Below are 25,928 nucleotides of genomic sequence, written 5' to 3' on the forward strand. Positions count from 1 at the left end.
ATTTTGTTTGTTTTATTGGGGTTTAGGACATGGTATGAGAAAGGTCACCTTGGGGCATGCCCTCCCCCCCAGGAAATGTCCATTCTAATCCTGGGATGCTTTTTTGAGCTTTTTCTTTTTCTTGGCACTACTTTTGCTGCTAGCAGCCTCTTCAGGCCCACTGCTGACTGGCTCCTCCTTGGAGGAGAATTTCCTCTTTTTCTTGGGAACAGGGAGGCTGGTTGCCTCTTCAGGTTCATTTGCCACTTCCTTAGGTTGCTTCTTCCTCTTGAGAGGACTTGGGCTGCCACCAGCTATCTCTTCAAGATCACTACTAACCAACTCCTCCTTGGAAAAAGCTTTCTTTTTTTTGGGTTTGGAGAAAGAGACAGAGGGCTCCGGTTCTTCCATCCCATTTTCCTGAGGAGCCTCCTGGGGCTTTTGCTTTTTCTTCTTTTTGGGTTTTTCATGTGTTTCCTAATGGGAAGAGACACAAGAACAGTGTTATTCATGGCATGTGCACCCCCCACCCCCCACTAGAATCAAGGCAAAAGGTAAACTGCAGTGCTGCTGGATGGCTGATTGGCTTGAGTTCCACCCTCAAAGCTCCTAAGTGGAAGTCAGAGAGAACAGGTGAAGATCAACTTAAGAGAAAACCCCCTCCCTTCTGGTCATAAAGCCATCACCCAAGTTGTTCCAAAAGGAACCCTAAGAAGTGTCAAACAATGAAAATCCCAAGTGATTGTAGTCCACCACACTGAAGACCTCCCCACCCCACCCCCGTGACCAGAGAGCATTTTCTGGGACAAGCAGAGCAGGAATTTATACTACCCCCTTGGTTGAAGACTGGGAAGGCAGCTGAGGACAGAGCACACCTGCCCAGGGAATGGGGTATGTGCCACACAACCAGCTGAGCTCCAGACCAAGCCCTCTGAGCGCCTATCTGCTTCCTATAGAATCAAGAGCTTGCTTTAGATGTTTCTGTTCAAAGGCCTGAACAGATGATAGCTTGTAGGCAAAGCCTTTGTTCTGCTCTTGGAGATCTTACAACCTATGATCTGCTTGTTTGGAAGACTTCCCTGCTGACTGACCTCATTCTCCTCTGGAGTACTACTGCTGTTTTCTGGAGATGCCATGGCAAGTGCAGCCAGTCGCTTCTTCTCTTTTTTCAAGCGTTTCTTCTCCTGTTTCTCAAGCTTCCTAGTAATTTCAGCAGCTGCTTCCTCTGCCTGACCAAGAAACAAACAAAAAGTGCTGAGTGGTTTAAAGACTCCTGGCTTATCAGATTCCCTCTCCTTTTTTTGGATCAGGCTCATTAAATCAGTATTTTTGCCTCCACTCCATAAGGTCAGGCCAAAACAGCTCATCACCTCCAAAACCCTCTTAAAAAGTTCAGGAGCCACCCAACAAAGTCCACTGACCTGAACCATTGCTTCCTTCATAACATCCAGATTCTTCCGTGGAATCTCTCCAGTCTCATAGAAGGACAATCGTTCCTCAACTTGTTCTCGAAGCTTCTCCCCAAATACACTTGTGGGTACCTCTGAATTTGTGTGTGGAAAACAAAACCTGTCAGCTCTTGGAGGGACAAACACTGCCCACCTCCAGTATCCTTCTACCCTCAGCTTTACTCAGACCCAATGTGTCAACACTAAGTGAACTCTGTTGACGAAAAATATTTACCATCATTGTAGAAGCTGTGAAGGTAGTTGGTCTCCCTTTCCCTTCCCTTCCCTCCCAGTTCTTGTTCAACTGCAATTTCCCCACTCCATACCAGAGAAGCAATCAATTCGGGAGGCAATACTGCATTTGTTTGCGAGATATCGGGAGATACGGCCTTTGTTCTTGGCTGCTGCTCGGCCAATGAAAGTGGAGTGGAAAATGAGTCCGTATTTTGGTGTGTTACCCCTTGTCTTCAGGGCTCTGAGAGAATTTTCAGAATTTGAGATTAGAAATTGCAACCCATCAAGCCAAGGCAGCTCTCCTTCCGCCATTGCCCAGCCTCAGGCTGGACTGGGTTCTCTACCCCAACACAACATGCCAACCCAGAGATCACTCCCAGAAGCAAAGGGAAGGCACCCAATGTCGCTGACCTGGAAACTCAGTCCCTTTGCTGGGCCCTGGGAAATCACTCAGACACCAGGACTGGCCATCACCCCTATAGCAGAGGCCTCTATAGGTCAGGGAGCCCTGAAGAGCCATCACCGTGATCCCCAAACAAGCAGTGGGCACCAGAAGTGGCACCTGAGAGGGGCAGGTGCCCTCACTGGTACCTGAACAGGGCCTTTTCAGCCCCAAGGATCTGCACTGTGGATGCTGGATACTTGGCCAGGTTGGTGAGGCTGCCAGCATGAGCAATGAGACGAGCACCTACCTGGAAAAAGATTTAGTAAGTTGAGAAATGGGAAAGTGCTGGGGACCAGTTGCATGTGCCCTGCTTTCCTCCGCACCTGGAGAAGAATACTAACAACCTCCTCCCCGATTTCTTTGTTTCCTATGACCTACCGCTTCCCCGATTAGGGCTGACAGGCTGGGGGCTACTTGGCTCATCTTGGAGCGCAGGTAAGTGTGGAGGCTCTGACGGTACTCTGATAAAGATACCACACGACTGGAGAAGCTCTCGATGTTTATCAAATCAATGGCTGATATGTCCATTCCTAGGAAACAACTAGTGTGAAGGGGGGTTGGGTGCAGAGGGAGCGCCAGAGCTCTACACCCCAATACGTTCTACTGGTTGCAGGGCTCTTCACTGACCCATCGAGGACCTTGAGGCATCCAGAATAGCTTTAGCCTTGGCTCCATCCATTGTCAGTTCCTCTAGCTTCTCCAACTTTTCCTCATTCAGCTCTTTCCGGTCTCCAATAAACTGTGCAATGCGGCAGTATGTGGCATTATCATTGATGATCTTTACCAACTCTGGAAAGTGATACCCATACCACTCCCTGCAAAAAGGCACAATCACACCCTGGCTTAACTGTTGTATCAAACAGTAAAGCTTCCTTACACCTATTCTGCCTGGAGGAAATGATAAATCAGATTTAAATCCTCCCTAGCCCTTGTCTCCCCATTCACAATACAGACTAGGCACAGGCCTGGGCTGAGGTGTATATGGGGTAGGTTTATTCTGCCTCCTCTTTCTATACAGTCAGTGTAAGAACACAGCCTGTGGTAAGCACCTGGAGGCCTGCTCTCTTGGTTCTGCCTTGTTCAAGATGCAAAATTAACTAAACTACAGGCCAATGACTTCACTGTCAGGGGTGGCCCCTGCACCTTACCTGACACGCATAGAGAAGGTATTGATGTCTTTATCCAGCTGGTCCAGGAGGCTAATGGACTGGATGATCATGTTGTCTACCCGGTTCACATTAAACTTAACTTTGGCACGAGAATAGCTGTGTCCCAACCCTAGCTGGGCTTTACAAGCTGATAGATCAGTCAGACCCTTCACCAGATTATGGAAGTGCAGACGAACTCCTAAGATGAGGGCAGGACTGTGAGCAAGGGCCTTGAGATAGCTCCTGCATCCAGTGGTCTTCAGGCAAGCAGAAGCAACCTCAAATACCCTAGGATGTTTCTATAACCCACCCCCCAAATATCCAGAATTATCTTACCTCGCAGGATCTCAGCAATTACACCTCCAGTCTGACAGTTGTACCCTAACTCCTCTTGTATGGCTGCACCAATCTTAGGGTCCCCAACCCCCAGGAGTACTTTCTTCTTTTTCGAAGGCAGGTAGGTCTCCAGGAGCAAGCGAAGGTCCTCATGAACAACACCTCAAGACAGAACAAAACTCTTCAACATGCTGGAGGATACTTCCATTATGAAAGAATCCTAGCCCATGGCTGATTATGCAGGCCCAGCAGAGCAGTCTGGGATGCTTAAATCCCTCCCCCTCAGGCATTGCTCAGAGAGAAGGAGACATCAACGATTACTCTCTCAGGGGATTGACAGATTCACAAGTCATCATTGCAAAGCCTGGGACCTGGGAGGATTGTGTTAAAAAGCCCAAGCATGAGAACTTGGACACAACTGAAAGCTTTAAACATACTCTACAGTATTTGCCTTGTTGCCTTTTTATCGGCCTACCATTCAAACAGGGCTTTTTCACTCAAGATATCATTAATCACTTCAGTGCCTACATCCTGGATTATGCCCTTTATCCAATCCTTTACACTATCATAGTCCTCAGACTTGAGAGCTCCCGGGAGACAAGGTTATTGCCTGCCACGTAGTCTAGGCTGACCTCTTCATCCTTATGCCTCAGCTTCCTGGGTGCTGTAGGCCTGTGGCACCACTCTCCACTAAGGTAATTGTTTTAATAGGTGATAGAGTTTGAACTAGGGGCCTAGTAACTGGCCCACTCTTTTGTTCAAGGTTAGAGTTCTACCACTTTGAGCCACACCGCCACTTCGGGCTTTCTGGGGGTTAACTGGAGATAAGTTTTATGCTACTTGGGGCTGGGAAGGTGGCTCAGTGGTAGACCGCTTGCCCTGCATGCTCGAGGCCCTGGGTTCGATTCCTCAGCACCACATAAGCAAAAAGAAAAGCCCGGAAGTGGCGCTGTGGCTCAAGTGGTAGAGCCCTAGCCTTGAGCTGAAGAGCTGAGGGACAGTGCCCAGGCCCAGAGTTCAGGCCCCACGACCAGACCCAAAAAAATAAAAAAAAAGTTTTATGTTACCTGCTGGTGGTTCAGACCTGTAATCCTAGCTACTCAGAAGCTGAGATCTGGGCTGGGAAGGTGGCTCAGTGGTAGAGCGCTTGCCCTGCATGCCTGAGGCCCTGGGTTTGATTCCTCAGCACCACATAAGCAAAAAGAAAAAAGCCGGAAGTGGTGCTGTGGCTCAAGTGGTAGAGGGCTAGCCTTGAGCTGAAGAGCTGAGGGACAGCACCCAGGCCCCACGACTGGACCTCCCCCCCCAAAAAAAGCTGAGATCTGACGATCACGTTTCAAAGACAGCACAGGCAAGAAAATACTTATCTCCAATTGATTACCAGAAAACCGGAAGTGGCACTGTAGCTCAAATGGTAGGTAGAGCATTTGCCTTGAGCTCATGAGCTCAGGGACAGCGCCCAGGCCATTGTTCAAACCTCGGGGCTGACAAAAATTAGTCTCATGTCCCCAGCTGGCCTTGAACCAGGATTCTCAGATCTGAGTACCTGGGATTACAGGCTTGAGCACCAGCTCCCGCAGCAGATTAACTGTTTTTAAGTTGCAAAATACTTCCCAGTAAGTTATTGCCATTAGAATGAACCAGGTAGGAAAGGGACAGTATTCACTACAAGTCCTCCAAGAGGGTAGAAGTAGGAACTACATCTTGCTTGTCTTTAATGTCTTGGCGTGGGTGGGCCAACTCACCTTCAGACACCGCATTGGCATTTTCCAAGGCAACCTGCGACGAGGAAAAAGGACTAAAGGCCACGAGACGAATGATGTTGTGGAACTTGCCCAAGTTGAGCACACATTCCTCCACCTGTGGAAAGACACGCGTTTCCTTTCTTGCATTCCGGGCCTCTGCAGCGCAGGCCACCAGCAAGTTATCAGTTCTGTAGCAATTATGTACACGGATACATGGGCCCCGTTCTACTGTAATCGGTGGAGTCAGAGGGTGGGGGAATCTTCATTTCTAACTGCTCCTAAAACGATGCTCATCATAAGCCCAGGTAAGGATCCCCGGCCTCCAGCTCCCCACAACCCGCTGGGCCGGCCACGTGGGAGGGCGCGGTGCATGCTGGGGCTCGGAGGCTGGAGGGGCTGCAGCGCAAGCCCACCGAGGGCACCCACCTGCGGCAGCAGCAGACTGATCTCCTCCACTTCTTTGAGCGCCAGAAGCGCGTAGCCGACCGCGTGCTCGAACAGCACGTGCAACAGAACCTGGAACAGGGAGCCGGGCCGCGAACGTCAGCAAAGCTCCTGATTTCATTTAGTCCCGCTCCCACAGTAGACACTGGCCCAGACCTCGGGATCGAACCCGAACCCAGACCCAAACCACGGCCTTTGCATCCCCCACAAATGGCAACCACTCCTCACCATGGCGCCTGCTGCCTGCCCAGCTCGCAATGCGGCTAGCAGGCTCTGGCGCGCGGAAACAGGCTCCAGAGGCCACGCCCCTTCTGGGTCGACCAATCAGAGGCTGAAGACGGTACCATTTTCGAGCCTTCGCAGGGGCAGCCGGGATGCGATCGCCCGGAAAGCGGGCAGGGGTGGCGCCGGGAGCGAGCGAACCGGTTTTCTTTTGCGCCTTTTGCGGCTGCGCGGGCTCACGAGCGCGGTTGCCGGGGACGCGCGGGGCCCTGAGGGCCTGCCGGCCTGCAGGGCTGGGGAAGGAACAGTCCCGTCACGCATGCTTTTGTCCTCTTAAGTGCTGCGCGTTAGAGCTCGGTGAAACCCGGGAAGCCGGACCCACGTGGGCCCGGGCGATCGTTCCAGACCGTAGAGCCTCAGAGCCGGCTTCCGGTGGCAGAGCAATCCCAGGGTCTCACATTCCTTCTTGTGCTTCTGTACCTCTCGGTCCCGGCCTGCCGCCCGGGGTCGCCCTCACCACGAGAGGCCCCACCCCACCTCCACCCCCACCCCCACCCCCACCTCCACCTCCACCTCCACCTCCACCTCCGAGCGCCAGGCCGCGCTTTCCGCGTTTTGTTTCAGCTGCGCGCGCGGGGTGCGGAGAGCGCATGCGCACAGCCTTCAGGGCCCATGGCTGGTCGCTTTCCTTCTGCTTTGGAGACTTACCACTATTGCTATTATTATCGTTATCATCATTTTCGTTTTCTTTCTTTCTTTTTAAGTGAAGACACGTAGAAAAGGAAGACAGTTCTAGGTTTTCCTAGGCCGGTTACTTTTGCGGGGCCGCGTGTTTGCCCACCTGCTGCTTTGGCCCCAAATTCAGGTAGCTCCGAATGTATGGGAGCTGCTTTACTGTCTTCTAGGTGACTATTTTTAAATAACTTTTGCTTTAAATAACTAATTGAGGGTTATAATTCGAAAACTTAGCTATTCTTGTCATGTATGTCCTGATACATTAATCGTTCTAAGAGGATTTAAAACAATAACTTGCCATAATTACTTCACATCACTTCATGTATTTTGTTTTCTTAAATGATGCAGTGATTTGACAGACTTGAAGTATTTTTTTTTTTTTTTGATCCGGTCGTGGGCCTGAACTCTGGGCCTGGGCGCTGTCCCTCAGCTCTTCAGCTCAAGGTTAGCGCTCTACCACTTGACCCCCAGCGCCACTTCTGGCTTTTTTTTTCTGCTTATGTGGTGCTGAGGAATCGAACCCAGGGCCTCAGGCATGCATGGCAAGCGCTCTACCACGGAGTCACCTTCCCAGCCCCAAATATTCTTTTATTTTTACTGTACTCAATGAAAATATGGTTGGTGAATCATAAAAGCCTCAAATATAGATGCCAAATAGTTAACACATACTGACTTACAGTCATGAACCTGAATCTGTTACTGTCTTTCACATTTTAAAATTGAGTCGCAAAATCAACCTGTTTACATTTTAGTATGTTGGAGTGTCTGAAACATTATAAATATTTAAAATGCCAAAATAAATGGAAAATATTAATGAAATGGAAAATAATGCTGTGATTTTTATTGCTATATTATTATTGCAAGTCCTGGGGCTTGAACTCAGGGCCTGGGCACTGACTCTGAGCCTCTCTGTGCTCAAGGCTAGCACTCTATCATTTGAGCCACAGTGCCACTTCTGGCTTTTTCTGTAGATGTGGTATTGAGAAATTGAACCCAGGGTTTCATGCATGCTAGGCAAGCACTCTAGCACTAAGCCACATTCCCAGTCCTTTATTATTTCTGTACTTAATCTTAAATCTTACTGGGGGTTGATTGCAGGTGCTTATCCACTAGGAAGAGGCTTTCAAGTGGGACTCAGAATCCATTAATCAGTCATTCGTGGCTAATGTTTTACAAACTAAGAGGAAACAGTATATGTAAGAAGTATTGGTTTGTATTTGTCTCCATTGAACATACACAGATATTACACAGTACATCTTTTTCATACACGTATGTAAACTAAAATCATATATCTGAGTATTAGAGCAGGATATATTTAAGAAAAAAAAACAAAACCCAGAGTCATTCAATGAGCCGAAAGACAATCACAGTCATCCTTTGGGTGGTTCTGAAACTCTAGCAACAAAGGGGCCCCTCATGAAAGTCTGTTGATGTTATATGTCTGAAGAAAAGTTATCTCAACTAGTGAGATGCAAATGCTTGTGATTTGATGGAAAGGTATAGTATAGATACTAAAATACAACATTCCTTCGATTTTCTCATCGTTGTCCTTTCATTAAAATATCTCCCCAATACAATCCTGATCTCAGTGTGCAGCTGCAAATGTAATGTCACAGACCATGTCTTCCTTCCCTTTGTGCTGGTCAGTAAATTCAGTGCTCTTGCTCAGTTCAGACCTTCATCACCAAAGTAACTCTGTGTGTGTGTGTGTGTGTGTGTGTGTGTGTGTGTGTGTGTGTGTGTGTGTGTGTGTGTGTGTGTGTGTGTGTGTGTGTGTGTGTGTGTGTGTGCTGGTCCTAGGGCTTCATCTTGGGCCCTGATGCTGTCCTTGAGCTTTTCTGCTCAAGGCTAGCACTGTACCACTTGAACCATAACTCCACTTTCAAGATTTTTTTTTGGAGATGAGAGTCACATGGACTTTCCTGCCCAGGCTAGCTTCAAACCACTATCCTCAGATCCTAACCTCCTGAATAGCTAGGATTTCAGGTATGAGGCATTAGCACCACAAAGTGGACTTTTATTCACCTGTGATTTAGATTTTTCCAAGCCATTGTTTTTTCTCATTCATCTTCTCTCCTTTTCCTTCCTTCCCTTCCTCCCTCCCTCCTTCCTTTCCTCCTGTCTTTCCTCTCTCCCTCCTGTCCTTCTTCCCTCCCTCCCTCTTCTTCTCTCTCCCTCCCCCCTTCTTGCTTGCCTGCTTACTTTTAAATAGATACTTCAGACTACTCCCTGAGCCTTTCCATTCTGTCCTGAAGTATGTTGATCTCAGCCAGATGCTCAATGTCTCCGAGCGCTGGGCTTCCTTGCTGCAGGCTTTAATTGGTTCCATGCTGTTTAGTGTTCATGTATTTCCTCAGTGAGGCATGGATAGTCTTTGGAATCACCTGCCTGTACATAATGAGGACTGGGTTCATTACCAGAAGGGCTCATTACTAGAAGTACTTGGGTATCCTTTATCTGAAATGTTTGGGATCAGAAGTGATTCAGAGTTCAGATTTTTTGGGGGGAGGGGAGGGTAGATTTAGGGATATTTACATTTATATGATATCTAGGGGATGGGACTCAAGTTGAAACAAAATTTGTTAGCCTGAAGATAATTTAATTATTTATTTTTGAGTCTAGGTCTATGTACTGCAGGTTGTCCTCAAAATCAAGTCTCCTGAGTTCAGGGACTATAGATATGTACCACCATACCTGGCTTGGAGATAGTTTATTTATGCTGGTATTCCGGCTTGAACTCAGGGCTTTGGTGTTGTCCCTTTGCATTTTTTCTCACTCAAGGTTGATGTTCTGCCACTTGAGCCACAGCTTCAGGCTTTTTGCTGATTAATTGGAGATAAGAGTGTCAAGGACTTTCCAGCCTGGACTGGCTTTGAATTGAGATCCTCAAATCTTGGTCTCCTGAGTAGCTAGTACAGGCATGAACAAACTGCTCCTGGCAAGACAGATCATTTTTGGTTGCCAGTTCTTATTTTTGTAAGTGCACATGCCAAATACACATCTGTTCTAGTCCTTAACTTTATTTATTTGTTTTTGTTTATGTGGTTCTGAGGGATGGTACCCAGAACCTCATGCATGCTAGGCAAGCACTCTACCACTAACCCACATTCCCAGCCCTGGTTGCCTGTTTGTTTGTTTTTTTTTTCTTACTACAATCAGGAAGATGAGGCCAGATGTAGAAAGTTTTTACTTGTGGTGATAGATTGGCACTCAAAATTTTTTGAATTTTGGAGCATTTCAGATTTTGGATTTTCAGATTGGACATACTTAACCTGTATTAGCATTTTTACACTTTACTAACCATTTCATTGGGTTCAGTGTGGAAGTTCTGGAGAATGTGTCAGCACATATGACCCAAAGGGACAAATCTGCTGTTAGCTTGTTTTGTTGGATTCAAGAAAAAGTAAATGATGGCCTCACACCTACATGTTTAGGAGACTAAATCTGGAGAACTGAGGCTCAAAGCCAGCCTAAGGAAGAAGACTCTTTTGTGATTCCATCTCCAAATCAACCAGCAGAAAGCTAGAATGGAGACATGGCTCAAATAATAGAGCACCAGCCTAGCAAGCAAGCCAAGCAAGCATAAGGCCCTTGTGTGCAAATGATCAAGCAAGCCAATGAGGCCCTGGTTCAGATATCAATCCTGGCAAAACCAACAACAACAACAATAACAACAAACCCACAAGTATAAAAAACATGGGGCTGGGCATGGTGCTATGTGCCTCTAATCTTTAATACCAGCTATGTGGGAGGTGGAGTTAGGGGGATCATAATCCAAGGCTGGTCTAGGCAAAAGTGGAAGATCTTTTTTTTTTTTTGGTCAGTCATGGGGCCTGAACTCTGGGCCTGGGCGCTGGCCCTAAGCTCTTCAGCTCAAGACTAGTGCTCTAACACTTGAGCCAAGCACCACTTCCAGCTTACGTGGTGTTAAGGAATCAAACCCCAAACCCAGGGCCTCATGTATGAAAGGCAAGAAAAGTGAGAGATCTTGTCTGAAAAACATAAACTGAGCTGGGAGCTGGTGGCTCACTCCTGTAATCCTAGCTACTCAGGAGGCTGAGATCTGAGGATCACGGTTCAAAGCCAGACCCAGCAGGAAAGTGCAAGAGACTCTTATCTTCAATAAACCACCAGAAAACAGGAAGTGGCGCTGTGGCTCAAGTGGTAGAGTGCTTGCCTTGAGCTGAAGAGCTGAGGGACAGCGCCCAGGCCGAGTTCAAGCCCATGACTGACAAAAAATAAAAAACAAAACAAAACAACAAAAAGCACAAACTGAAAGCTATAAAGGACTGAGCGGGGGAGACTTCACAGTCACCGGAGTTTAACAGTAATTCAGGGCTCAGATGCAGTGGTATAGAGGTTGACTGGAAAATGTGGCCTAGTACTTGTGGACTTCATGGCTAGACAGTTTGGAGGGTATTCATAGGTCATTGTGTAGATGGAGTGTGGAAGCAAAAAGCAGAAATAAGAACCAGTTAGAGGTGTCAAATTCAAGTTGATCAGTAGACAAGACTGAAGGTGCTAGAAGATTAAAATCTAGAGAAGCTTTGAATGAAATGATGAGTGGTTTGTCTCAGATCAGATTCTTGATTGTCCATCCAACAGTTTAATTGGAGACTAATCTGGAGGTGGTTGATGTGCAAGACAGATTGACGAATGTGTTCCTACTGAGAAAATAGCCCATATGGGTAGCAGTTCTGAGGAGACTGTGGGTTTCCTGGGTGCTTCAGGCTTTAATCAAGTGGCTCCTGAGACATTTTTTTCTCCTTCGGTGTAGAAAAGATTATTCACTTTTGGGAAAGGATTTTTACAAAATCACCTGACATTTTTTTCATTTGGCCAAGCCCACAGCTGTCATTTTGGTGTAACTTGAACCAGAACTTTTGCTTTGGGCAAGATTAATGAGACTGTAAATAAAAGGTACAATTTAAAATCCTCAGCTTCAGAGAAGGAAATTGTACACAACCACCACAAGATGGCCACACTTTACACTCATTTTGTGAGTGAGAAAATTCTTATCAAATTTGAAAGGGGTTGGGCCACTGCTGGCTCATACCTGCAATCCTGGCTACTCTGAAGGCTGAGATCCAAGGATCATGATTTGAAGCCAGCCTAGGCAGAAAGTAGCTGAGACTCTTTTTTTTTTGGGTCCGGTCATGGGGCCTGAACTCTGGGCCTGGGTGCTGTCCCTCCGCTCTTCAGCTCAAGGCTAGCAAGGCCACTTCCGGCTTTTGGCTTTTTTTTCTTTTTGTTTATATGGTGCTGAGGAATCAAACCCAGGGCCTCAGGCATGCAAGGCAAGCACTCTACCACTGAGCCACTTTCCCAGCCCCGTATCTGAGACTCTTATCGCTGATTAACCAGCAAAAAACTGGACTGGAAGCTGGGCGCTGGTGGCTTACGCCTGTAATCCTAGCTACTTAGGAGGCTGAGATCTGATGACTGCAGTTCAAAACCAGCCTGGGCAGGAAAGTCCATAAGACTCTTATCTCCAGTAAACCACCAGAAAACTGGAAGTGCACTGTGGTCAAGTGATAGAATGCTAGCCGTAAGCTAAAGAGTTCAGGGACAGCACCCCAGACCAGAGTTCAAGTTCCACGACCAAAAAAAAAAAAAAAAAAAAAGCTGGCCTGAAGGTGGAGCTAAAGTGGTAGAGTACCAGCTATGGGTGGGAAAAAGCTGAGTGAGAGCTGGAGGCCCTGAGTTCAAGCCTTAGTATCTGTACATGAATGTGTGTGTGTGTATTCGCATGTGTGTGCACACACATGTGCATGTGTACACACACAAAGTTGAAAGGGCTTCTAGCAATTCCTGAAACCTTTCTCAAATATAGAAAGAAAATGCCACAACATTGGTTTGTCATGAGTTATACATATATACATCTTACACAGACACAGAAGAAGGAGAAGCCTCTTGGGTAGGTCATCACCCAGTGGTCTTTTTCTTTTGGGCATTGAAGACCTGGCAGTTTCTGAGGCCCAGACATTAATGAGGAGTATAGGGTAAGTGTATTGTTAAAACCTGAAACAGGTTCTTTCTTTCTTTCTTTCTTTCTTTCTTTCTTTCTTTCTTTCTTTCCTTATTTCTTTCTTTCATCAGTCGTGGGGCTTGAACTCTGGGCCTGGGCGCTGTCCCTGTGCCCTTCAGCTCAAGGCTAGTGCTCTACTACTTGAGCCACAGCACCACTTCCAGTTTTCTAGTGGTTTATTGGAGATAAGAGTCTCATGGACTTTCCTGCTGGGTTTGGCTTTGAACCGAGATCCACAGATCTCAGCCTCCTGAGTAGCTAGGATTATAGGCATGAGCCACTGGTGCGCGGCTTGAAACAGATTATTTCTATGCCTATGACAATATCTGTTATATGTTGAATACTTATAATGTTAGGATTTTTTTTTTTTTTGCTGGTTATGGGGCCTGAATTCTGGGTCTGGGTGCTGTCGCTCAGTATTCAGCTCAAGGCTAGCACTCTACCACTTGAGCCACAGCACCACTTCTGGCTTTTTCTGCTTATGTGGTGCTGAGGAATTGAACCCAGGGCCTCATGCATGCAAGGCAAGCACTCTACCACTGAGCCACCTTCCCAGCCCTAATGTTAGGATTTTTGTAGTTTTACCCAAATTGTTAAATCTTCATGATGCAATTTGGAAGTTTTTTTTTGTTTTGGTTGTATTAGGGGTTGAACTCAAGACCTCATGCTTTCTAGGCATGTGTGGTATCATTTGAGCTAAACTCCTGTAGGAGTCAGCCTGGGAAAGCAAGAATGGGTTCACAATACATAACAAGTACATTACTTTATATAAAAATATGTTTCATTATGCCAGGCTCTGGCGGTTCATGCCTGTAATCCCAGCTACTCAGGAGGCTAAGGATTGCAGCTGGAGCCGGGCGCTGGTGGCTCACGCCTGTAATCCTAGCTACTCAGGAGGCTGAGATCTGAGGATCATGGTTCAAAGCCAGCCCGGGCAGGAGAGACTGTGAGACTCTTATCTCCAATAAACCACCAGAAAACTGGAAGTGGCGCTGTAGCTCAAGTGGTAGAGTGCTCGCCTTGAGCTGAAGAGCTGAGGGACAGCGCCCAGGCCCAGAGTTCAAGCCCCACGACCGACAAAAAAAAAAAAAAAGAAAAAGAAAAAGGATTGCAGCTGGAAACCAGCCTAGGTAAGAAAGTTCATGAAACTCTTATCTACAATTATTTAAAAAAAATCTGGAATGGAGCTTTGGCTCACGTGCTAGAGAAATAGCCTTAAGCAGAAAAGCTAGCTACTCAGGCCCTGAGTTCAAGCCCCAGGACCAGCTCTGGAAACAAACAAACAAACAATAAAGCTTCATTAGAAGAGCGAGTATATTTGAATTGTGCTCGGTGTTTAGGCACATTGGTAACCATCTGAGACATAGCATAATAACTAGCAAGCAGGTTCCCCGTGTCTTCCTTTCCCTGGGACTGGCATTTTTCCCAGACAGGACGATATTGAAGGGGTGGCTCTTCATGGAGTTTCCAGAGCTGACTGGCTAGATTAGAGTAACTGTATTCCTATGATGAAGTCTCAGCTGGGTAAGCATACAGACACCAGTGTGTTTGCTCTCAGAAGGAGGCCTATGATGACAATCAGGCAGTATTGGATTGGGGGCTTGCTGGGGCCTCGAGGAAATGATTCATCACTACCTCTCTAATTCTCCTGGAGATGGACTATGGTAAAGAATTTTATCCGGTTTCTACTGGTCATATGGCTCCATTCCCAGGCCATATCAGGTTGTATGTGAAATGTGACTCTAATTTGAGAAGGAACTGGAACTTGAACATCATTTATTACGAAATCTTACTAATCTCTTCATTAGAGCTTTGCCTGACTTTCAGAGTGTAGGAGATGCCTTTGAGAGCCTGTAGGACCCTGAGTGATGGCTGTAACCACACTGACCAAGGGAGAGGATTCCTTTTTTTTTTTTTTTTTGGCCGGTCATGGGGCCTGATCTCTGGGCCTGGGCACTATCCCTCAGCTCTTCAGCTCAAGGCTGACGCTCTACTCAAGCCATAGTGCCACTTCTGGCTTTTTCTGCTTATGTGGTGCTGAGGAATTGAACCCAGGGCCTCATGCATGCAAGGCAAGCATTCTACCACTGAGCCACCTTCCCAGCCCAAGAGGATTCCTTTTAGAATGCTCAAGAGACATTCTTGTCAGAGTAAGATGGCCGCCCCTTGCTGCTGAAGTCACACTAGCAGCACAAGCAGATGAAAGGAAGAAGCCAGTTGTAAGATGGCTTGGGGGCAGTAGGAGAGCCTTAGACTCCTGCCCTGCTAAGTCTTTGCCCCTGCTGGCAGTCTCCTTAATGGTGTGACTGATTAAATGCCCACTAGGAGACATTCTGCATAGAACTAAATGGATATATCACCAGAAACAAGGTTCTTGTGTTGTGCCTTCTCAAAACTCTGCAAAGAAGTCACCTTCAAGATTCCTTGTCCAGTAAGCAGGTTATCAAATTCTTTTTTAAAACTTGCTGCATTAAAAATACTTTTCTGTTCTGAGCAGTCTTTAAGTTTCCCTCAGTTAGATCAGGAGAACTTGTTTCTTAGTCTTGCTGCTGAGGCTCCAGTGAATGTTTTGAGCTTCGTTGGCCTTAGCTTTCCTCAGGCTGGATGTTGGGCATCACTCTCCTTCTCACTTACTATGTAGAGACTTGGGCTTCTTTGCCTTTATTTCCATTGCGTCTTGGATCTTTTATTTAAACCACCTTACCTCCTCTGGGCAGAGGTGATGGTGAGAAAGGTAAGCCCTTTTGCATTGCCTCCAGGTTATGCAGAAACCAGGGTCCCAACATGTGCTCTATGAAGTCTGAGAGGGGAGTCATCCTGACCCCACCCCACTCCTCCGTAAGTCTGGAGCTGAGGGAAACCACTAGCCAGTGAGCCCCAAAGGTGCCCTAACCAAGACATGGGCAAGAGCAGTTAGTACAAGGAAGGCTTCTGCTCCAACCCTTTCCCACAAGCCAGGGGAAGCCTTTGTTCTTCTCTTTTAGTGGCTAAGACCAAGTAAGTAATCAAAAACTATTCATCCTAAATAAGAGGAAAGAAACCATGCCTGTTTGAGAAAGGCAAGGAGAACACCAGTTTGGGATGTGTGAAAGGGTGGGAGCTGAGGATCAGTCCCAGGACCTATGTTCTATAAGTCCCAATTGTCAGCGGGGAGTCCTTTGAATACTCTTTCCAGTGGCTGACCTGAAGGGGTGCGTTTGAGGCTGGGATTGTCCAGCATCTGGTTTGACTCCCAGAGGCTGAGAACCAGTCAGGTGCCTGGAGGCCGGCTGTGGGATCTTCCTGGCAGAACTGGAGGTTGCAGTATTCCCTGTCTTCTTGTCCAGGGTTTGGCATTGGCTAGCAGAGAGAGGCATGGGCTCTGGAAAATGAAGATAAGAATGAAGATATGGGAGATTCTGCATAGCTTGATCACTCTGGAGCCACCCTGAAGCTGTAAGTGGGGAAGCCTTTTTCTGCCAAGGGTACTTTGGGTATTTATAATATCATTCATGGGCTTAGATTTATTCTTTTTTTTTTTTTTTTGGGTCCGGTCATGGGGCCTGAACTCTGGGCCTGGGCGCTGTCCCTCAGCTCTTCAGCTCAAGGCTAGCGCTCTACCACTTGAGCCACAGCGCCACTTCTGGCTTTTTTCTTTTTGCTTATGTGGTGCTGAGGAATCGAACCCAGGGCCTCATGCATGCAAGGCAAGCGCTCTACCACTGAGCCACCTTCCCAGCCTGGGCTTAGATTTATTCAATTTCATTTTGAAAAAAAAAAAAAAAAATCTACGTTTAGCCAGACACTGGAGGCTGAGGGCTGAGGGTTGCAGTTCAAAGCCAGCCCAGGCAGGAAAGTCTGTGAGACTCTTATTTCCAATTAACTACCCCAAAGCAGGAAATATTGCTGTGTGTTATAGCTCAAAGTGGTAGAACACTAGCCTTGAGCACCAAAGCTGGATAATGTCTAGGCCCTGGGTACAAGTCCCAGGACCTACACAAAAAAAGTAGTAAAAAAAAGAATAAATCAAATGTAATGCCTAAGAAATTGGAACACTTAAATGTTTCATACATATAATCTTAACTCCTTGGGAGGCTGAGATCTGTGGATCATAATTTGAAGCCAGTGGGCAGGAAAGTCCATGAGACATTATCTTCAATTAACTACCCAAAAAATGAAGGTGTGGCTCAATTGGTAGAGTGTCAGCTTTGAGTGGGGAAAACTTAAGGGGCAGCAAGCAGGCCCTTAGTTCAAGCCCCAGTACTGGCATAAGTAAACACTTTGGGTAGTATGTAAGTGTACACAAATGCATTGACTGAAATGGTAGATTCAGGGAAGAACTCAAATAGTATTGTTCCTTAAAAAGGCTAATCAAAGTTCAATAAAAATGTATACCCTACAAAATTAAGGGAGGGAAGGGGCGACATTGAAAGGGGTAACACTGATCAAGATGTACTAATAAACTACTTGGTTGAACGATAACTCCTTTGTACAACTACTTAAATATTATATATACATGTATAATTAAAAAAGAAAAGAATTGAAACATTTGTAAAAAATTCTAACTCTGAAATTCAGTCATTTCTTGGTATCTTGTTCAGTTTTCAAACCCAGGACCATCATTATCACATGCTGACAATGTTTAACTTAAAAGCAGAAATAGTCTCTGGAAAATGGAACCACCCCAGAGGCTCTTACTTGACCTTTCTTCCCTCCTGAGTTGGAGCTGGTCTGTGATCACTCCCCTTCAACGCTCTGAGACATTTTTTCTCATGAAAATTCTTAAGAGTCCTTTTCTTCTAGATATTCCAGAGGTTTCTTTTTTTTTTTTTTTTAAGAGAACACAAGCTTCTACTACCAGTGAGTATTCATTGATGTGTTCTGTGTGCCAGGAATTGGGTTAAGCACTTTCCATGTACTTTCCCCTTTCGTGAAGGAAGTAGGTGCTATGTTTAGTCCCATATTAACTTCCCGAGTTCACTTAGATCATCATCAGCATTCTGATTCCAACCCTATATCAATCCAATTTCACATGATATGTTCTTGATAATTTTCCAGGTGGCCTAGTAAAAAGCCATCATTGTGGGAAACAATTTACCTTCTTTAGTAAGTTGCAGCTGAGTGTCATTTTGGTGTTTTGATCTGTTTTCTGAATTGCTAGCTCTGCATTTGACAGATTTGTGGCTCTTCTCAATTTCACGAAGCTGTAGGAAAAAACAAAACAAAACAAAACAACAACTCACAAAAAACTTTAGTTCCAGCCAAGAACTTAGGTGTCTAAAGCTTAGAACCCACGGGAGAAGTGCAGTGTAGAGAGTAGAACTATGTTTTCAGTTCTTGCCAATGGTTTTCTGTATATCCCTTCCCTTCCTTTTCCTTTTTTTTTTGGTGGGGCTTGAACTCGGGGCCTGGGCCTGGGTGCTGTCCCTCAGCTCTACCTCTTGAGCCACAGCGCCACTTCTGGTTTTCTGGTGGTTAATTGGAGATAAGAGTCTAATGGACTTTCCTGCCAGGGCTGGATTTGAACCACCATCCTCAGATCTCAGCTTCCTGAGTAGCTAGGATTACAGGCATCAGCCACCAGCACCCAGGCCATCTTATATTATTAGTTTGACTCTGTGGAAATTGTTGTAGGTACTGGCTTTATTATGTATGAGCACTGGCTTAGCCCAATGCATTTCTCCTGTTCTTTAGAAAAATTTCTCATTATTAGTATGGATTCCCACCAAACGGTCACAATATATGTGTATGCTTTGGGATTTAGTTTATTAGAAAGCCATGGAGATCATACAATTGGAACCAGAAAAGTAGGAAGAAACAGAATCATGACAGCTTTCTCCCCTCTAGGTTGAAATTTCCAATAGACTCACTGCTTGGATTTTCTTCCTCAGCTGGGCATTAGCTCGGGAAAGGCCTTTCGAAACTGAGTTCAGGTAGTAGATGGCCAGGCTGCAAGAGAAAAACATGCTGCTTGTAGTCCTGGAATGTTGGAAAATGCTGAGAGCACTTTCCCACAGAAGTCAAGATGGGGTTCTGCTTTTTGGCTGAGTTGAGGGAGGCCCTATATCCCAAATTCTCTTTTCAGCGTGGAGAGGGTCTTGGAAACCACAACTGCTTCTCCAGTTTATTGAATGTGGTCATGACTAACATAATCTCTGTCTCTGAGAGTGCTCATTAAAGGTTGTCAAAAGGAATCACCACTCTTTTGGTAAATCTGAAGAGTGAGGGAGTGGTAGGTTTCTGTCTACAGAAGCTGCTCATGTTTTTGGACACCTGCCCTCCCTGTGCCGGGCTCTGTGCCCTGTGTAGATACGCCCCATATCTCCCTGGTTTTGATGAAAACTGTCGATTGCAAAGGATGACCCTCACATTTACAGGGCATACCTGGGAATTCAGAAAGGTGAAATAATTGTCCAAGGTCATCCCATCCTTCAGTATTCATTGGAATCTTTCTACAATCTTTTTCTACAAAGCTTTTCTACAAAGTTCTTTCTATAATGTTTAAATCCTATGAGAAGAGAGATGTTCCATGATTGCCTAGCAACATAACTGCAGATGCCCTGAAGGTCATACACAGGAAACACTGGCATGTCTGGACTTAGGACTTTTAGAGTCTAGGTCCCACTGGCTCCCTAGATGACTGGTGTCCTTTGAGGCTGCAACCTGGGCTTCCTATAGCTGTGTACTATAGCATCTCGGGGTGGGGGGGGGGGGGGAAAGGGGGGAGGGAGACACAGCCAGAACATCATCTGAGTTGCATGCTCTGCTATTTACCTGTGAATTTTTAGGCCATCCTTATTAGTCATTATCCTCCATGAATCTTAAGCTTAAGCTCTTCTATCATGGGTTTTCTGAGCCTTCCTTCTCAAGGTTGGGTGACTGCATTAGTGCTCTATTCAGCTAGAGATGAGGAACTACACTGTTCTTGGAGCAATGCAGGGGGTCTGAGGCTATCATGTGACTCTAGATCAGGGACTCACAGACCTGTGGACAGATGGTGGGGAAAAGAACAGGCAAAGGAACCGATGTCTGCTTTTCTGAGGCCTGCCCTGGGCCAGGCCTCTGAGTCTCTCCCAATTAGTCATTAACCAGAGATTTAACCAGATTTAACAGAAGCTTTAAAACTAGGAGAGCCAGGCATCAGTGAGTGCTCATGCCTGTAATCCTAGGTACTCAGGAGGTTAAGATCTGAGGATCATAGTTTGAAGCCAGCCTGGGCACAAAAGTCTGTGAGATTCTTATCTTTAATTAACCACACAAAAGCTTGATGTGGAAAAGCTCAGGGACAGTGTCCAGGCACTGAGTTCAAGCTCCAGAATTGCTACACACACACACACACACACACACACACACACACAATTGAGAGATCATCAAGCGCCATGCCTTTCCCTTTCCCTTCCTTGTCTCAATTATTAGCCCCCTCTCTGATAAACTGCCGGCACTTGACTTTCTCTCTCTCTCAGGGAACTTGCTTCTGGGGAATCTAGTAGAAGCAAGGGAAAATAGAAGGACCTGTTCAGGAAGTCTCAGTTGTAAGGGAAGGTTCTAGCCATAGTCCATGGCTAACTTACAACATCAGCAGGATGGCTGGGATGATCAGGCCTGGATTGGCAAGGAAAGCAAAGATCTTGCCTAGGAAGGTTGGGAAATCATTTTCAATGGTCTCCTGGAGGACATCATACATTCTGTTTTTCCCACTGAAAAGAGGAGTGGACACAAGACAGCCTGTAACAATGATCATAGGGTATACCTGCCCTGTCCACACCTTACAGCTCCAAAGCTACTACTGCTTCCTGGTAGAACCAGATCTCTGCTCCAAGTAGACTGTAAGGAAACAATGCCCTAGGGCCTGCCTCTCAGGCCAGGATGTATAGCTGAGTCTGAACCCTAGCTCGCAGCTTCCTGTCCTTGGTTCCTACTTCACAACCTCTCAATTTGCAATGGTCTTCTCTGTTTGATTCCTCACAAGAAAATGTGTGTGTGTTTTTTTTGTCTCACATATTCTTTATTATTATTTTTTGGTACCAGTTCTGGGGTTCGAATTCAAGGCCTAGGTGTTGTCCTGAGCTTTTTTGGCTCAAGGCTAGCACTCTACCACTTGAGCCACAGTGCCACTTCTGGCCTTTTCTGAATAGTTTATTGGAGATAAAGAATCCCATGGACTTTCCTGCCCACGCTGGCTTTGAACCAAATCCTCAGATATCAGCCTCCTTAGTATCTAGGATTACAGTGAGCCTCCAGCACCTGTCTTCTTTATTCTTTTAAGAGTTAAGGTCTAGCTATGCTGCCCAGGCTATCCTTAGACTCTTGGACTCAAGTATTCCTTCTACTTTGGCTTCTCAAATAACTGGGACTACAGGTGTGAGCCACTATATCCAGCTTTCTCATACACTCTAATAGGAGAAAATTTCTTGTGATATAGCTACAACACCAATATAAAGCTTCCTGGCATAGAAAAAGTTCCCCCGAGGCTGATAAAATGAAAACTTTGTATATTGGGTAGTATACAACATTTCCAACCTTGCAGAAAGCTCTACTGAATGGCACTGATGATTTACCCAAAGCTCTATGATCCCTTAACAAGCTGACATGAAACCAGAACTAGAATTCTAAGCCAGGCCCTACTCAGAATGTCTCAAGAGGACCTGCTCCCAACACCTGAGATTCTGTACCTGAATGGACCGCAGTCAAAGGAGGGTGGGAGGGACATGATGGTGTAGGCCACTGGCAGGAGGCTAAGGAAGAGCACTAGCAGCAGCAGGCCCATGTAGAAGTTGTTGGACCGGGAGGCTTTGAACACACGTTCGTGGGGGACGTTGCTGCTCATCACTGCCCAGCACTGGAAGTACATGGAGGTCAGCAGGCGCAGGACATTAATGCCCAGCAGTCCTGGAGCGTAGAAGGAGCCCATCCTTGAAGGGCAGAAATGGGACACCTAGTTGGCCTGGTAATAAGAAAGGTGAAGGACTGCTGATAGAAGGAAATGAGATGGATAGGTTTAGGAGCATGAGACCAAGTTGCTTTTCTGTAGGTCTCAAGATCAGGGGTGTCTCATTTAGTGAGGACATTAGTCACCCAGACATAGCCACCCAGTCCTCAGGAGAATGATACACTGAGCCTTTCTGGCTTGGGCACTGGTCAAGATTTTACTGTACTAACCTATATTCTCCATGGTCTCCATATATAGCATTACCATGGGATAGTGGCTGTCAGGCTTTCTTTAGCATCTCAAGTGTCTTTGGCTCAAGTTATGCAGCCTCCTCTTTCACTCTCTTTCTAAAGAAGGAAGTTCCTTTGTTTAGCTGCCTCCTTCTCTGTTTTTCTGCCTCATTTTCCCCTCTTCCCTCATTCTTTCTTTTCCCTTTCCTTTTTTCTTTCTCCCTTCTTTCCTCTTCTCCCTACTTCCTTCTCTCTCTTCTCTGTCTAGCTTTTAAGTAGCATGTGGATGAGTCAGAAACTATTCTAGTTCTCATCCAGCTTTGACTTCTATTTTTCATGTGAAAGAGGGAACTCAGAAGCTAAGGTAGTTTATCCAAGCCTATGATTCTAGGCTTTAAAAAAAACAACTAACTTTTAATACTAGTTTTTTTGACTCCCCAAATTAGGTGATCTATAGATAAACTGAATAACTCACCAGATCATTCCTTGATAACTGGATAACTCACCAGATCATTCCTTGATTGAAGATCAAACCCAGCACATTTCCACTAATATCAAATTCAGCATATGAAGGCTGGGGGAGTGAGGGAATGAGAGAAATAGGAGAGAGAGAGAGAGAGAGAGAGAGAGAATGTTAGGTGGTGTCAGCAGCCAATTATTAAACCAATGCCAATCTATCCTAAAGAGGCTGCTATGTTGCTGAAAAAGAAGTCTGATGTTCTTTGTCAGGCTTTTTGTTTGTTTGTGCTGATCCTAGGGCTTGAACTCAGGGCCTGAGTGCTGAGCTTGAGCTTTTTTGTTCAAGGCTAGCACTTTACCACTTGAGCTACAACAACATATTTTTTTTTTTTTGTAGTTTATTGGAGATAAAAGTCTCATGGATTTTCCTTTCTGGGATGGCTTTGAACCACAGTTCTTAGATCTCAGCCTCCTAAATAATTTGGATTATAGATGTAAGCCACCAATGCCCAGCAGGGTTTTTTTTTTTTGTTTGTTTGTTTGTTTTTTTGTTTTTGTCAGTTGTGGGGCTTGAACTCTGGGCTTGGGCGCTGTCCCTGCACTCTTCAGCTCAAGGCTAGCACTCTATCCCTTGAGCCATAGCACCACTTCCACTTTTCTAGTGGTTTATTGGAAATAAGAGTCTCACAAACTTTCCTGCCCAGGCTGGCTTTGAACCGCAGTCCTCAGATCTCAGCCTCCTGAGTAGCTAGGATTACAGACATGAGCCTCCGGTGCCCGACAGGTTTTTGCCTTTTAAAGGAAAGTTTTGAGATTCTCAAAGCTGAAACTTTTTCCTAATAAAAACTGTTAATACTACCTTTTACAGCCTATAGGCTGGCCCTATGTTCCTGGGAGGAGCTTATCCCTAAAAGAATATTTTATACATGATTTAATCAGAAATTAACCTTGAAATTATAATCCAGGAGTAAATCTAATAAATAATGAGATACAAATAATTAATTGAAGAATCAAATGGAAAGACACCTTTGTAACAAATAAAAGCCAAATTATTCTTTTTTTTTTTCAAATTATTCTTCTACCTGTCATTCCTTCTTGTCTTCCTCCAGTATGGGAGCAATTTGCAGAAAGAAAAAGGCCAAAGCCTGGTGCCAGTGGCTCATGCCTGTAATCCTAGCTATTCAGAAGTTAAGATCTGAGGATAGTGATTTAAAGCCAACCAGAGCAGGAAAGTCTGTGAGACCCTTATCTCTAATCAGTAAAAATTCAGAACTGGAGGTGTAGCTCAAGTGGTAGAGTGCCAGCCTTGAGGAACAAGCTAAGGGACCGTGCTCAGGTCCTGTGTTCAAGCCCCAAGACCAAGCAGTGTGTGTGTGTGTGCATATACACACACACAGACACACACGAATCAAAACAAAAATACAGACTTATGTATATTTCCTTTCTAATTAATTTTCATTTTTGATGACTTGTTAAGTATTTGAAACAATATAAAGCTGAGAATCTCTTGAAACATGTTTATTTATATATCTGCTTCTCAATTTGTCTTCTAGATGTGCAGATGAAAGGGTGATAAGAATAAGAAAAGGAAGAATAAGAAAAGGAAGAATGAGGAATTAGGGAAAAGAGAAAAGGAGGCTAGAAAAACATAGATCAAAGTAGGAAAACTGCGTAATACAAATGCCTGTGGGTTAAAGGTTGGGATTTTTAAAGGTTAGATTTTAATATTTTAAACACTTACATTTTGTATTTTGCTTAGAAAAATGTTTCCCATTCCTCAAGATTCTAAGCTTCTATAATGCTTTCCCTTATAAATTTATGATTTCTTTTTTTTTTTTTTTGCCAGTCCTGGGGCTTGAACTCAGGGCCTGGGTGCTGTCCCTGAGCTTCTTTTGCTCAAGGCTAGCACTCTACCACTTGAGCCATAGCACTACTTCCAGCTTTTTCTGTGTATGTGGTACTGAGGAATCAAACCCAGGGCTTCATGCATGCTAGGCAAGCACTGAACCACCAAACCACATTCCCAGCCCGATTTCATTTTTTTGTTGTTTAAAACTTTGATTCACCAACAATTAATTTATCAAGGTGAACTGGTGAGAGAGGTACGATCTCCTCCCCACTGCCAGTTCATTTTCATACAATCCTTTTCCAAACTGATCTGAAAGGCTCCTATATCATAAATCCCACTATTGGTTGTATCTACTTCTGGATATTTCAGTTTGTTCCATTCATAAGTTTGTTAATTTTTACATCTTTAATGTGTATATATATATATATATATATACGTATATATATATATATATATATACGTATATATATATATACGTATATATATATATATATATATATACACGTATATATATATATTTGTTGTTGTTGTTGTTGGTCGTGGGGCTTGAACTCTGGGCTTGGGTGCTATCCCTATCCCTCAGCTCTTCAGCTCAAGGCGAGTGCGCTACTGCTTGAGCCACAGTGCCACTTCCTGTTTTGGAGTGGTTTATTGGAGATAAGAGTCTCATGGACTTTCCTGCCAGGCTGGCTTTGAACCGTGATCTTCAGATCTCAGCCTCTTGAGTAGCTAGGATTACAGGTGTGAGCCACCAGCGCCCAGCTATGTTTTTTAAATAATGGTAATTCTAGTCCATTTTGGTCTTCTTTCTAAAATGTTTTCTTAGATATAATTCCAGATGCTTATTTTTAAAATAAACTTTAGGATAACTTTGGAATCTTACTGAAATTATAAATCAATATGAGGCCAGTTTACCAAAGATGTCATTCTTTCTGAGCACCAAAATTTTTTTTTGCCTGTATTCTCAGACATAGTTATGAAGTCTTCTGTGGCTGGAATTGAGTAGACTTGTTTAAAATTGTGGTGGTACTAAAAAAAGAATAACAGAAACCTGTAACTGAGGCCCTTACTTGTCAGGCACCCTAATGTGGGCCAGGATGAGGGCTACACAGATAACCAAGATATGGAGCCTTTTATTAGGAGCCCAGTTAAGGGAGACTCCTTTCACCCCCAACACCAATGACTGATGAGTCACCAATGAGGTTCTGCAGAAAGACATGCATAAGACAAATGGGTGGGCCAGAGGGCTAACAGACATAGGAAGTCATTGTAGACCCTCTTGGCACCAATGACACATGTTTGGGATAAGCAGTTTGCTACCTATGTAAGGAAGAGGAGCATTCTGGGTGGAAAAAAACAAGAGTCAAAAGAAATTTCTCCAGGTATAATTCAGAAAACAGTACAATAGCTATTGTGTTCTTGGTATATTTCAGGACTTGGTAAATATTCATATCCATCCTAGGACTTCAGCCTCCCTGGTGAGAGTAATGTCCCCCAGGCATTTTTCCCAGAACTGAAGTGCACGGTCTGCCTTTTCTCAAAGCTGTCTGCCACCATTGCCCAGATAAGGTCATAAGGGGAAAAAAGCAGAATTGCTTCAGTGAAGACAAAGAGAGCCCTGAAAGGAAATGAAGATTAAATACTGCATTGCTTCACAGAGCAGAGATTTGCAGTAAGAATCCAAAGATGCACAGAAATTCATCCAATATTAAGTATCA

At 45.1% G+C, this 25,928-nt stretch overlaps 2 protein-coding genes and 5 non-coding genes across 7 annotated transcripts in view; all 7 read right to left on the reverse strand.

The window, feature by feature from the left end:
* Positions 1 to 2: 2 nt before the first annotated feature.
* On the reverse strand, positions 3 to 6,092 carry Nop56 (NOP56 ribonucleoprotein). The gene is made up of 12 exons (XM_042694262.1): positions 6,008 to 6,092; positions 5,762 to 5,851; positions 5,336 to 5,450; positions 3,591 to 3,752; positions 3,255 to 3,453; positions 2,734 to 2,921; positions 2,485 to 2,636; positions 2,253 to 2,353; positions 1,754 to 1,902; positions 1,401 to 1,522; positions 1,071 to 1,208; positions 3 to 456 (listed from the first exon to the last, which is right to left on the reverse strand). Exons 1-12 carry the CDS (start codon positions 6,008 to 6,010, stop codon positions 85 to 87), a joined length of 1,791 nt encoding a protein of 596 aa, XP_042550196.1. The 5' UTR covers positions 6,011 to 6,092; the 3' UTR covers positions 3 to 84.
* On the reverse strand, positions 1,283 to 1,354 carry LOC122120574. Its single transcript, XR_006149738.1, has one exon. It is a non-coding gene; the product is annotated as a small nucleolar RNA SNORD57 (small nucleolar RNA).
* Positions 1,607 to 1,673, reverse strand: LOC122120575. The gene has a single exon (XR_006149739.1). It is a non-coding gene; the product is annotated as a small nucleolar RNA SNORD56 (small nucleolar RNA).
* Positions 2,106 to 2,191, reverse strand: LOC122120583. The gene has a single exon (XR_006149745.1). It is a non-coding gene; the product is annotated as a small nucleolar RNA SNORD86 (small nucleolar RNA).
* On the reverse strand, positions 3,034 to 3,164 carry LOC122120577. Its single transcript, XR_006149742.1, has one exon. It is a non-coding gene; the product is annotated as a small nucleolar RNA SNORA51 (small nucleolar RNA).
* Positions 3,880 to 3,951, reverse strand: LOC122120584. Its single transcript, XR_006149746.1, has one exon. It is a non-coding gene; the product is annotated as a small nucleolar RNA SNORD110 (small nucleolar RNA).
* A 9,815-nt stretch (positions 6,093 to 15,907) lies between the features above and the next one.
* Positions 15,908 to 25,928, reverse strand: part of Tmc2 (transmembrane channel like 2) — a 38,193-nt gene continuing 28,172 nt past the window's right edge. Inside the window, exons 15-20 of the mRNA XM_042694625.1 lie at positions 22,409 to 22,476; positions 21,416 to 21,655; positions 20,315 to 20,440; positions 18,614 to 18,692; positions 17,842 to 17,947; positions 15,908 to 16,125 (exon numbers count right to left, since the gene is read on the reverse strand). Of these exons, the coding sequence (XP_042550559.1) occupies positions 15,908 to 16,125; positions 17,842 to 17,947; positions 18,614 to 18,692; positions 20,315 to 20,440; positions 21,416 to 21,655; positions 22,409 to 22,476 (837 nt within the window). The remainder of the gene's footprint in view (positions 16,126 to 17,841; positions 17,948 to 18,613; positions 18,693 to 20,314; positions 20,441 to 21,415; positions 21,656 to 22,408; positions 22,477 to 25,928) is intronic.

This window comes from Dipodomys spectabilis, unplaced genomic scaffold (assembly GCF_019054845.1).
Source record: "Dipodomys spectabilis isolate Male_0828 unplaced genomic scaffold, ASM1905484v1 ptg000175l, whole genome shotgun sequence".
NCBI lineage: Eukaryota > Metazoa > Chordata > Mammalia > Rodentia > Heteromyidae > Dipodomys > Dipodomys spectabilis.

Coding starts and splice junctions, on each gene's coding strand:
- Nop56 (XM_042694262.1), bottom strand. Junction 3,454..3,590: donor AATTGCTGAGATCCTGCGAG/GTAAGATAATTC, acceptor CCCTCATCTTAG/GAGTTCGTCTGCACTTCCAT. Junction 1,523..1,753: donor CCGAATTGATTGCTTCTCTG/GTATGGAGTGGG, acceptor ACACAAATTCAG/AGGTACCCACAAGTGTATTT.